Source organism: Agelaius tricolor, unplaced genomic scaffold (genome assembly GCF_023055355.1).
Source record: "Agelaius tricolor isolate 1412-34295 unplaced genomic scaffold, bAgeTri1.0.p SCAF_8, whole genome shotgun sequence".
In the NCBI taxonomy this organism is placed as follows: domain Eukaryota; kingdom Metazoa; phylum Chordata; class Aves; order Passeriformes; family Icteridae; genus Agelaius; species Agelaius tricolor.
In genome coordinates this window covers 31,322,338-31,335,603 of record NW_027269268.1, presented here as the reverse complement: position 1 = coordinate 31,335,603, position 13,266 = coordinate 31,322,338, and the positions used below count along the sequence as shown (strand labels likewise).

Sequence of the window (13,266 nt, the reverse complement as noted above, 5' to 3'; positions counted from 1 at the left end):
TCCCTCATCATAAATCACCCAGCAGCACCAACTGCTCAGGATCCACTGAAAATATCTTTCCTTCCAGCTGGTTTCCTAGGGAGACAACTTGACCCAACAGTCCTGACTATCAGACCTCTCACCTAACAAATTTTGAACCTGGTAGACAATTTCAACCACAATTTAAGTAACAGTAGAAATCTCTAAAGATAATTCTGTTCCTTTATGTTTGTAAAAAAAAAAAGGGCTCCAGTAGGGAGGAAGTAGTCAATTTGGGACTCCCATGAGAAAGAAGAAAAGGCTGAATGCAGCCTGTGGGGAAGGACTGGATGTGACAGACAGATGGAATTACAGCAGTGGGTGGGAATTAGTAGGAACCCAGACCTCATTAGTCCCACTGCTCAAGAAATAACTTGTTTATCTAGACACTAAAAGGGTTTTTTTTAAAATGTGCATTTTCTGACATTCTTCTATCATAACTTTTTTCTTGATTCATATCTAGCTAAGCCATTTTCCATAATTTCAGGGACTGAATCTATCATCTGTTGCCAAAACAAGTAAATCAAAACAAGTAAATCAGAGCTGTTTTTCAGTGGACTCTGTTTTGAAAATACTTTCTTTTAATTGACTTGCAGCTATCAAAGGCACAGAAATGATAGTGAGGATAAAAGCAACAATTTCCTAGCACAGTCTAGATTTGTATGAGTGTTTACTTGTAATTTTCTTACATCTTTCCTTTAAACTTGCTCCTACCATGAATTGCTTAATGATTTAGCTCTTTTCTTAAGAGCTCTGCATGAAAACATTTGAATACATTTTCTGTGTTTCTCTTCAAGAGACAAGGACATTTCTTGGTGAATGCAAAAAAGAGTGCTCTATGTAATTATGACATTGTGGAAGTAGGGGCAAGAGAAAGAGAGAGAAGCAAAGAGGGAGGGCGAAGGAGGACTGGTTCACTAGGAAAAGTTTGAAAATCAACTCTAAGACATATATTACTTCTTAAAATGCAACTGAAATGCTTTAAGAGCCAAGAAACTATTCATTGTATAGTGATTATTATTTGAGATGGAGGAATCTAATACAACTATCTTGAAAAAAATTTAAAAACCTCCCATTTCATCTGTAGTTTTTCCCATTTAAATCAAGGTTTGGATGTCAAGTCTTACTTTCAGTATTACAAGTTCTGAAGAAGATGATTAGACCACAAGCCCACTGGCTTGTCCTCAGTGTTGCAGAGAGTTCTTTTACTTTATGAAAACCTGTGTGTCATGCTATTTATTAGGACTAAACAGATAATTCAAACTGTGGGTGTCTTTAGGACACAGTGGAAAAATACCTTTTGTTTTCAGTCTCTCAGGTGAGTTCTAACAAGATGGCAATCCTAAAAGGCCAATATACCACAGTGTACCCTAATTATGGGCCAGTATTTGAATGCTAAACACATTCTGTAAATTAAGTGATGGAAACAAATGTACTGATGTACACACAGCTTTCTTACTTTCCATTTTCAGATGAAATTTTAAAAATCATCAGACAGAATAAATAAATTCGTCTGAAAATAATCACATGTTGCAAATTCCTAGCACTTACTCAGAATTACTTATTTTTCTACAGCAGTGCATGGTCTTCATTCTGGTTGCTGAACACTAGCCTGGCATAAGATTGTGTTTATTTGAAGCACACCTTACCTGTGTCTCTGGGATGATGGGACTATCTTCAGGAGAAATTCTAAAGAAAGTGGATAAAGGCGATGACACGATAACAGGGTTTGGCCTTACAAATCCGCTTAGGTCACAACTGGGAATGTCATTCTCTTCCTTCTTCATGACAAGGGTGTCCATGACATAGAAGACATTCCAGGGAATCCATACTGTGTGATACTGTGTCAGGAACGGGGATCGCTCAAACACCAGTGTCAGAGAGGCACCACCATTCGCTACCAAGTCAAACCTAGGGAAAAACCCCAAGAGGGCTAGCTAGTCAGCAAATTCCCAAAGCCATCCACAGCCTCTATTCTACTGATTGATTCTTCATTCCATTGTACTGCTCTGAATGCAGAATGGCTCTACTGGGAACAATGGAGAAATCAATTAAATTACATTACATTATACTGCACAGAGAGAACAGAGAATTTGGGATGCTGCGATTAAATTAAGCAAGTCCTTCTACTTCGAAAGTATATAATAATCAGCATGTTTTACATTTTAAGAATGTGCAAAGTACAACTTTAGTAAATCAGTTTCCTAATGTCTTTTTTCCCCGTTATTTTATTATCTCAGTTTTTACAAGCAGCTCTTCGGTAACACCTTTGCTGTCTTTATGACTTTTAAGTGCTTCAAAAGGAACTTACATTCCATCCTGGCGAGTGATTGTATATCCATAGTCTGGATAGTGTAGGAAAGAAACATTGACTCCAATGAGTGGTGTTCCATCAGCAGTTAATACTTGGCCTCTTATGACAGATGCAAGACTATGAAAAAGATGCAGGATCAAATTACAAGTTTGGGGGATTTTGTTCTTTTTGCATGAATAAAGCTAGTGAGTGAACGCACACACATCCACCCTCACGCACCCTCCCTCCCCCCAACATGCTATCAACTATCATTTAGAAAACATTCCTCAGATTCTAACCCTTTTACAAGTTCACATAAATTACACTATATAAACAAATGCCTTAGAATCTGCAGATAAAAATTTTGTTTCAGTATTGTTGATTTTACTTTGGTTTATTTTGTCTATACAGTGTTACTAAGAGCAGAAATTAACTGAAGAATTTTAAGAACTTAGAAACTCTATATGTTCCCACTGTAAGTCATATTTCTGGCAGACTCTTAAAGAAAAACGTACTTTTCAATTAGTATCAAAGCAATCTGTAAAACTGCAGGGACTATGAAATACAAAATTTAAAAGAGCAATAAGGAACATTGGTGCAACAACTTTTAATCAACTGCTGTGCCCAAACACATTAATGCTGTTAAATTACTGCAAACGCAGTAGTTCTAGTGTAAATCATCTTCTTTCACTCAGTGAGATCCCAGACACCTGCTTCCTGTTACTGGCTTATTTTCAGGTCATTACTGCTTCATAGAGCACCAGTCAAATAGTTTATGCAATTATACTGTCGTGCACTTAACAGTTCTATTACATTAATTCATAATTTATATTATTTAGTGAGCTCAGTTTAAAAAGTGCAGCTTTGCTTTTCCTTCTGAAGTGTTTTCATTGCTTTGATATATTTCCAACTGTGCTAGCCCAAATCAACTGGTTAAATAAAGATTTATTTAATCATTAATGAAGTGCCCTGTTAGAATACAGATACTAAGCATGGCAAGTACCTTCTGTAACCTAGTGGCACTGGTAAATTGAATTTTGCAGGAAATGAGACAAAACAAGCAATTGGATATATTAAGCGAAAAGGTCTTTGCTCAAAATCCACACCAGAAATTGGCAGTCATAGCAGATTTCCCCTCACATGAACCCCACTCTCCAGTTTGTTCTGTGCTCATGAGTACAGGACAAGTCAGGCTCACCTCTTGTTGAAAGGGCTTTCCCCAGGTATGACGTGGGTGCTGTCAGCTCCGATGAGGAAACTGATCCGGTCATAGAACGCTTTGGCAGCTTGCTGGGATGGAGACTGCTGGCTTTGGCTGATGATATCCTGGGGATCAGGCAGGCCACGACAGTAAGGCTGGTTTTGGCAAGAACTCTGCAAACAGCAGTCAGGATCCATACAGTCAACTAGCCCATCTGTTGGCAGAAAGTCACACAAATGAACAAACTCTTCCTCCTGCCCCTGTGCATTGGAATGAGCCAGCCAGCAGGGAGATGAAAAAAATTATGTAGTATGAAAGAATACTCATAATTAAGATTTTAATGAATTCACTTTCAATTAAAGAAAGAGAGTTTGTTTCCACTGAGTTCTTAAATTCCCATGGAAATCCATGCAAGCTGAATATACTCGGTATCCTCAGTATCATGTAAAAATGAACCTATTTATTTAATACTTTTCTAAAAACATGCTGAACAAACCAGAAAATGAAGGCACTCAGGCTCTGCATACACTGTTAACTTATAAATATTAAACATTTTAAGTGGGTCTAATTAGCTTTTATGTGAGGTTATTTGACTTGCTAGAGGAAAGAAACAAGTAACTCCCACTCTGCTGTTTTCCTCAAGTTTTTAGTAATATCTATACTGCAAGTAGCTTTAAATATTTTACAACATGCATCAAGGTGGATTCCTTTATACCTTGGCAGAAAGATTTTGTTGCTAGGGGAAAGGCAATTTCCACAAAATTTTTTACATGAAAATGTATGAGAGAACAAAACCTGTATTTAACATTTAGATTTTATTCTGAATAAACGGATGGGAAATGCTGGCCAGTATAAACAAGATTTAAACACATGGGTGCTTTTATGGTTATGTGCTGAAACATTCCCATATGTGGAACATTAGATCTGTCACATCCCCGGAAATCTAATTTGATCAAAGATTAAAATCAAGATCAAATTGATAACTACTAATTTGCTGTAAGTAAAGTCATAAGGAAAATGAGCCTGGAAATGTCAGCTACAGAAAATTTCTAGATTAATGTAATCTGGTATCACAGAGCTGATAATTGTTTCCCCAAAAGAACAGCAAGACTGAAATAGCTCAAACATTTTCTTATTCCATTTAGATTAGAGAGGGAGCTTGCTTGCTGCACTGAACTGAAAAATATACCAATGCAGCACTCGAAGGAAACCCATGACTGCTTGTCTCACAAAAGAATCTGCCTTTAGAGTAAAACTTCTTTCTGAAGGGAAAAATAGCATCCATTTTTGTTCAATCATATGTTGAAAGAATGTAAGTAAACAGAGATCTTCTAAAGGTATTCTTCTAAGTATTGCTGTGCTATGTGGATCAGTTAGAGGACTGGCAAAATAGTAAAGGAGTGGGATTTCTGTTCTTTCGCACATCTAAAATTCTTATTTAACTTGCCTGACTTTGAAATCAGTTCAGGGAAAATAAAAGGGCTGAAAAAAGCATCATTAAGTATATCAAAGTTTGAACATTTTTAAGAGACAAGAAAGAACATTGATTTTTCCTGGGATGTGGATATGCCAGAGGGTCACATTGCCATTCAGCTAGACACTGACAGGCTGGAAAAATGGGCTGCCAGGAACCACATGAAGTTTCCACAATGAGAAGTGCAAAGTCCTGCACCTGGAGAGGAACAACCTCCTGCACCGTAACAGAGCTTTGTGGAGAAGACCTTGGAAGTCCTGATGGACACAAAATTAACATGAGCCAGGAACACGCCCTTGCAGCAAGGAAGGTGCCAACACCATCCTGGGCTGCTTTAGGAGCACACAGCTCTGTGTGCAGGCTGGGCTTTCTGGTACAAGAGACATGGACATCCTAGAGAAAGCTCAGTGAAGGGCCATGAAGAGCTTTAAGGGCTTGACACATCGCTCCTACATGGAAATGCTGAGAGAGAGTTGAGACTGTAGAGCCTGGAGAAGAGAAAACTTGGGAGGGATCTCATCAATGCATACAGATACCTGATGGGAGGGTGTAAACAAGCACCTTCCAGTGGTGCCCAGCAAGAGGAAAAAGGCAATGGACAGAGACTGAACAGCAGAAAAATGTTTTTTATTGTGAAAGTGGCTGGATACTGCAACAACTTGCTCAGGAAGCTGTGGAGCCTTCATCCTTGGAGATATTCAAAACTCAACTGGGTACATACCTGAGCAACCTGCTCTAGCTAATCCAGCCTTGAGCAGGGAGTGGGACTCGATGGTTTCCACAGGCCTTTCCAATCTCAAATAGGGTGTGACTCTTGTGATTTTCTAGTCTCATTCTTGTAAAATATGAAACGCTTTCCTAGCTGAAGTACTGGCCTCCCTTGTTGGTTTTAACTCCAGAAGCCTGGATCAGTGTCAAAGCTGGGGGTACTGATGGCTAAAAGAATATTTTTGGGGTTTTATTTATCTGAATGGTCCCCCATGCAATATCTGGTGCAGTTGTCAAAGAAATGCTCAAATTTCTCCATTTGTCTTTGTTAGTTTATAAAAAGCAAATGTACATCTGGAGTATGGTCTGCAGGTCATAAAACTGCATGAGATTGACACCTTCTGAACTAATCAGCTGGAAATGCATTTTTACAAGCCTCTCCACTAACATCAATCAGAGAAAGAATCTCATTTTCACCAGCCAAGATACAGGGATATGCTGTTTGTTATTTTCCTGTGGAGTTTATCAGTAACTTGCCCGGGCGAGTGACGGATGGTTATGAATCTGACTCCTTATAACTTGAGAAAACATTTGTCATTCTTTCTCTGCACTTATGTGGCTAGAGCTATCTAGTACCACTAAGCCAAGTGCTCTATTGCACTGTGTGAAGTACAGTAAAATTTCCTTTCTGAAATGGCTCTGCAAAATTATTGATGAATTTTGTTTAGCCTGAAAAATATGAGACTTAGTTCAACAGTGAGTGCCTTGTCAGTTATATCACTCAAATATGACAGTGAAATTATAAAGAAAATAGAAACTCCTACAGGCAGCTGGATAGTCATTATCAGTCTCAGAAGGCTATTTATATTTTCTTGTAAGTGGTTCTGTGTATGAAAGATGTAATGACTACTTTATTGTTTTCTTCCTCAAAAGCTAACGTCTTGCTAATGCAAAAATCTTGACTAATGTTACTTTTCCCTTTGTTGTAAAATGCACTGAATTGCAATGGAGCATGGACTGGTGATAAAATCGCTTATTTAGACAGATTCATAAAACTATCAAAACTCTGCTCTCTTGAGACTCCACTGGAGTTCTGAATCCAGCTGTGGGTCACCCAGTGTAAAAAGGACAAGGAGCTGTTAAAGTGAGTCCAAATAGCATTATACAGGCCAACCACAGCAAAACAAGGAAGAACACTGGGGGCTGGAGCACCTTTCCTATGATGACAGGCTGAGTGACTTGGAATTGTTCAGCCTGAAGAAGAGAAAACTCCGAGGAGACCTTGTAGCATCTCCCAGGTACCAGAAGGGGGCCTGCAAGACCTGGAGGGGGACCTCTGGCAAGGGCAGATGGTGATGGGACAAGGAAGAATGGCTTTTGATATAAGGAAGAAATTGTTTACTGTGAGGGAGGTGAGGCACTGGAACAGGTTGCCCAGAGAAGCTGTGGATTCACCATCCCTGGGAGTATTTAACACCAGGCTGGATGGTGTTTTGAGCAATGTGGTGCAGTGGAAGGTGTCCCTGTTCATGGCAGGGGGGATTGGAACTAGATGATCTTTAAGGTCACTTTCAACCCAACCTTTCTCTTCTCCACGCTCTCTTTATGTGATTAAACGAGAGGAGTCAAGACAGAGGATCCCCACAATGTGTGTCTAAAAAATAAGATGTATCAGTGGGACTGCTTGCTTTTGAATGGAATGAAACTGCTGGAAGGAAGAGAAGTAGAGGGACAAAGTAAGTCCTGGGCAAAAGATCTGCCAGTGTCAAGAAGAGAAGGTAGTCAAGGACCTACATAAATCCTATTCTTGGCTGTTGTTGATTATAGTTGATTAAATATTTAGGCAACAAAAGTCTCCATAGAGTGAAATTCAGTGCCTACATAGGAAGAATATAGTTCTGGAATTATGATGCTGGCCATTCCACCAGGACAGTTTTGGTGACTGCCAAACCAAGGCAAGAGACAGGAAAGGAAAGAAAACTATAACCAAATCTCAGTTATCCTTACATGCCTCAGTTTGGCAACAGGCTATAATGAATGGACTCAATCATAGACATCAAAATGACTGCTTGTAGGAACAGCTGGTCAGAAAAGCCAGAAAAGTACAAAAAGCCCTTGATTTATTCCTGAACAGTGTGCAAGGACTGGAATTCAGCTTTGCTGTTGAATGAAGAAGCCTAAAATATGAATTGTGGGGCTCCAAGTGAGTTCTCATTCCAGAAAGAAATCTTGGAGGCACTGTGGATAAGTCCCATGATATATGAACCCAGCATTCACCAGCTACCACAGATGCAATCAAAAAGCTGAAGAATAATGGGAAGTGTCAGAGCACAAGCCAGAGAACTTGAGCATGCCACAGTATCACTCCTAGTTCAAGTAGATACTTCCTGAGATTTCCTTAGCTTGGGTTATCTTTGCACTTAGCAACTCTTCTGATATTGAAAACGTTCTGTGGCAGTAATTCCTCACTTTAATTCACAGCCTGTTAGCATACAAAAGAAAATGTAAGTTCACATCGACCCTATTACAATGTTTTGCTAAGCAACAGCTATTAGCCACTATCAGAGAGGAGGCCCTGGTTTAGACAACCTTTAGGCTGAATTTGTACTATCCTGTGACAATTTGTACTATCCTGTGCCAGAAACAGGCTGTCCTAGACTATGTAAGTAATTAAAAAATACAATAGTTCTAAGTATGCTTTGCTTTATTACAGCATTTATTTTAATTTCAGCAAAGAAAGAATATTAGTGTTCCCTTAAATCTTGCTTGTGGAAACCTGTAACTACTCTAAATAACTGGATAGGAGCTAATAAAAAGCAAACTTAACTAAGGAGTCTGTTCAAGAAGGACCCATCTAAACTAAAGAGTAAACAGCCACTCTTCCTGTTTCTTATTCTTTCTACAGTGTTAGCAAAGCATGGCCCCCTTTGTTCAAGTACAATAGTGCCACCTTTTTTCCCCAAGAAGACAGGCGTATTCCACCCACAGACAGCTCTGACTTCCCTCTCCTCAGAAAGTCATTAGGAGTTTAATTCAGGCTAAGATCTGCTTGATGCACACTTTCCTTGTGGGATGCTAAAATGTAAAGAAAAATTCAGTCAAACACAGGGGAAAATAAAGAGTGAGCCTTAACGAGAAGAGAAATTATTTCCAAGACTCTGAAAAATCTGTATTAAAAGGAAGATAAGCAATAATCATCCCATCATATGTCAATAATATCTAGAAGGGAAAATACTCAGGTATGTCTTGATGCCACTAGGATTTCCTATGGACAATATTCCCACTGGGATCCTTAGGATGCTCATGTTCACAGAATTTGAATAAGCAGTCCCAGAAAGAGCAAAGAATCAAAGGAACAGCAGACACTTTTATTAATGAACAGTGCTGATATTAATATATGAAATATATTCTACCCAGTGTAGGATAAAGCATAAACACTAACCACAGCATATCAAACAGACAACAACTGAGATAACTTTAATTATGTAACCACTGAGCCTAGTGAGATGTGGATCACACTACCCGCAGTCACACTATAAATTCAGCACAAGTGCTCAGATAACCTAATCTCCCATGATAAACAAATACAGCAGAAGAATACTTGTGCCATTCCCTGTAGCTGTCTGAAATTTTAATGGCTTGCTGGGAGATTAGTGGGTTGATTGCAGGAAAGGGAAGTAATACATCTTCTCTTTCCAGGTAGCTTACAAAGGAGACTTTCTTTCCCTAGTTTTGTTAGGGATACTTCCATTTTTAATTTGATTTGTTAAATTTTAACCCTTCTCAGCCACAGTTAAAGACTGAAGTGAACATGCACTGTATTGAAGCATACAAATTAAGATAAATGCCATTGACAAATAGGATTATACAGGCCAACCACAGCAAAACAAGAGCCTGGACACCCCCTTCCTCATGCATAGCTGCATAATGATGTCCATAAAGGCAATATGAAAAAAGGAAATGAGAGAGAAAAAAGGCAACAAACTATTAGCATTAGCTATTTTTTCCTCAAAATCATTCTTCTGTCTTTAAGTCATCCTGTTAGATTGTTCTGCTCCAATTCCTTATTCCTTTTCCCCCAGAAAGCCAATATTATTTTCAGACTGAAGGAGCAACTTCTTTTCTTTTGTTCCATTTACAGGCATTCCTTGTTCTTGTTCACCTTGTTCTTCTTCCTCCTACCGCTCCATTACCAGCTCCTGACTCTTGCTGCCATATGTCACATCCTTATATGATCTTTAACATTTACTGTATCTGTTTTAGTCTACTGTTGGACTTTTAATGTATTTTTCCTTCTTCTCCCCCTCCATAATCTATTGTTTTCTCCAGGTTGTTTATACTTCCACCTAGTTTCTTCTCCTCCTCGCCTCATGTTTGCAGGTTTCTCTTTTTTCCTTATCTTGTAATTCCTTGGCCCTCCTGAACTTAATTCCCCAAACAAGCACATTTCTGCTGGAATCCGGGTCAGACTGCTTAGGCCCCTAAGCATGGAAAACTGCCTCAAAATATGTAATACGTAATGGAGAAGGATGACAAGCCAAATGATGTGTACAGTAATAAACAGCAGCACAGTTTTAACTGTGTTACTTATTTTCCTCAGGAAGTAAATGCTGCTCTTATTTATAGCTTGTCATGTGTAAGATCCCAGCTGCAGTAGGCATAGGAAAGCAAAGAGTCAAACAGCAATTGCAGAGACATACGCAGTCTAAAATGGAAAGACAAAGTCCCAGATGACTTTATCATCATCCAGAAGCCCTAATGGAGTTTTTATCTCTTCTCTGAATCTGAAGGTGTTAAGCAAAAAGAATTGATGAGAGAAGGGGAAGAAAGACAGACAATAAAGGCATTATGCTAATCTAATATTGGACTGCATTCACATTAAATCTTGTTTTTGTGGGGTTTTTTTATGTGATTCTGGAATCATGCTAAGTCACAGCCCCTCTAGCTTCCCTAGACTACAACAATAATCACAGATTGATTCTTTAGGCTAGCAATCCTGCCTGCATCTTGCTGCAGATTGTTACCTGTCACCTGAATGACAGACTATGAAAAAGTAAGCCAAAACAAAAAAAGGAAAGACTTCTGGGAGCATCCTGTCAGTTATATGAACATTCAAAAGCTATAGAGGGGTAAGACCTCTGTAGGCTAGGTAACCAACTGTTTCCAGCAATTGCATCACAGTTCAAAATGTGAACTCCCAATTTGGCCTATTCTCTTGGAACAATTTTCTTGTGAGGTCACTGAAATTTTGAACTCCTTCCTTTTTTCCCCTCTTGAACAGTTCACTGAGTTGAAACTATGTTTTTTTCCAGTACAAAAGAACACTGCAGGGTGACACCTATCTTTTCCTAAGTACACATCTCACCTGTCACACACAGCTTGTTAGGCTTTGCTGATATGCCATAAAGAAGCACTGAAGACCATGGCATATCCTTACAGACGTAAGAGTGAGTCAAATGCATGTATAGTTCTCATGGCAGTGTTTAATCAGCTGACTGAAAAATCTCTGTTCCTCATCATGTTCTCCCCAGAGTTAAAGATCCAGTTGGTGTCTCTTACCTCCTTCGTTGTCCTTACTGTCAGTGCAGAGAGTTTCCATGGCTACGTCACAACCTGCTCCCCTCCATCCTGGCTGGCAGACACAGTGCCAGCCATTCTGGTCCAGTGTGCATCTCCCATTGCTGTTGCACAAACCAGGGCAGCCCTCTGTTGAAACAGACAAAGAAAAAGCACAAGTGATTTAAATATTGCAACAATATATAAAAAGAAAAAAAAATACAAACAAGGGACACTTACTGGGAACAGGCCTTAAGAACAGCACAAATACTGTAATTGCACATGGAGCGGAACAGCAACATTACCTGGGGAACGTAATTCTTAACAAAGTGGCATCTTTGATTGGCCTGACACTTGAGACACCACTTACCTGTACAGGCAGGAAATAAATGCACCAATCCTCTAAATACCTGCAGGCCAGACAAAATTAAGTTTGGTTTTTTAATTTTTTTTTCAAAGTAACAAGAGATGAGTGCATAGTGCAAACACAGCTGTGTAAAATGATACATTTTTCTGTGCTCATAGAATAGATAATTATTTGCTCTATGCAGTATTGATTAATTACTGGCACCAATGATTAAGCTCCCTGTTACTATGAACAAATCCCTCCAAATTCTTAAGCAGGAAAATGGGTATGATTTAGGCAAGTAATAAAAGAGAAGGTTAACTTTATCTGGTCTCAGAGTTGCCGTGTATTCATGTGAAATTACAGTGTGTTAAATAATTGCACAAAGTATAGGCCAGTTTTAATGACTATACTTTATGCCAAAAATACATTCCTTTTCACAGAATAAGCAAAGCCCAGGAATAGTGAAGCAGCTTAGCATCTATTCTAACAAACATTAGGATTCAGGCTGCATACGGATGGGACAGGACCAACAGGATTTCCAACTCAATGTAATAGCTGTGCGTATTTGATTACTTAGGACGGACAAAATGAAATACCATAAGGACCACAATAAACATTGATAGACTGAACAAAAACACGGTAGTGACGTGCTTCAAGACAGATAGCAGAGAGTGATTTTTTGTGACAATCTCCCTAAGGCTTTTGTGCTGTTACCTTTATATCCTATCTTGTCTGCTTTTATGGCCAAGGAGGGAAAATTTGGGAAACAATTAACATAATTTAATATATCCAAAATCGATAATTGTTTTCAGTCTAACATTGCATTAAAAAAAAACAGTATCTGTCACTTCCTAGTGATGAAATCTGGCATGCAGCCAACATGATCTGTATGAGAATGACAACGCTATAAATATGTAGATTTTGGTGCTTCTTATCTATGACTGTGATAAGACACTGACAGAAGCAAGTACAGATATGGCACTAACTATCTTATGAGAAGTGGCTACAAATCAGGTATTTCTGGACACAACAATTCTCTGTAAACTTTCATCCAAAAACCCTAAGTAACTGGGTAAACAATTCTTCACTTTTTAGAACACCTATCTCTGTCAACTAACCTACTGATCCATTTTGTTTAGGCTTAGAGTGGTTTTTCAGAAGCAAGTTGCTTTTTTCTTCAAAAGAACTTTGAATTTACTGATTCCTTTCAACCTTGTAGCTCCAAATTACAAAGATACAGAAAAAAGTTATAAAGGGTGCTTAACTCTTGTCAAATCACTCTTATAAGGCAGAGAATCAGGAAAACCTCTTGTGAGGAAGGATGGGTATGCTACAGTTATGGATGTTGTGCCATCATGCCAGGCTGAAATTAGTCTTGCTACTTTTATTCTTTCAGACTGCAGCTGCTAATATATTTGTTAATGTACTGAGATCTATTTTTTCATAGCATTTCTTCTATTTGACTTACAAAAGACTTACATATATAATTGCAATACTGACAAAGCAATTTAGGAGTCAACTGGGTACACTCAAGACTTATTGTGTGAAAGCCTGGATATTGGCATCAATATTGCCATATTCTAATGAAAAAACACAAGGAATAGGGGAAGATACTGAGGGAAAGAGGGGTAGGAATATTTTAAACATTTTTCTAAATCAATTTTTTA

At 38.7% G+C, this 13,266-nt stretch overlaps 1 protein-coding gene across 35 annotated transcripts in view; it reads right to left on the bottom strand.

Annotated features, from left to right (window-relative positions):
- Positions 1-13,266, bottom strand: part of TENM3 (teneurin transmembrane protein 3) — a 1,291,378-nt gene that overhangs the window by 52,987 nt on the left and 1,225,125 nt on the right. For 24 of the 35 annotated variants that reach the window (XM_071432135.1, XM_071432120.1, XM_071432138.1 and 21 more), the window contains 5 exons: positions 12,314-12,334; positions 11,254-11,400; positions 3,510-3,726; positions 2,330-2,449; positions 1,668-1,929 (listed from right to left, as the gene is read on the bottom strand). In XM_071432135.1, the coding sequence (XP_071288236.1) occupies positions 1,668-1,929; positions 2,330-2,449; positions 3,510-3,726; positions 11,254-11,400; positions 12,314-12,334 (767 nt within the window). The remainder of the gene's footprint in view (positions 1-1,667; positions 1,930-2,329; positions 2,450-3,509; positions 3,727-11,253; positions 11,401-12,313; positions 12,335-13,266) is intronic. The other 11 variants (XM_071432137.1, XM_071432134.1, XM_071432136.1 and 8 more) reach the window with 2 other exon arrangements.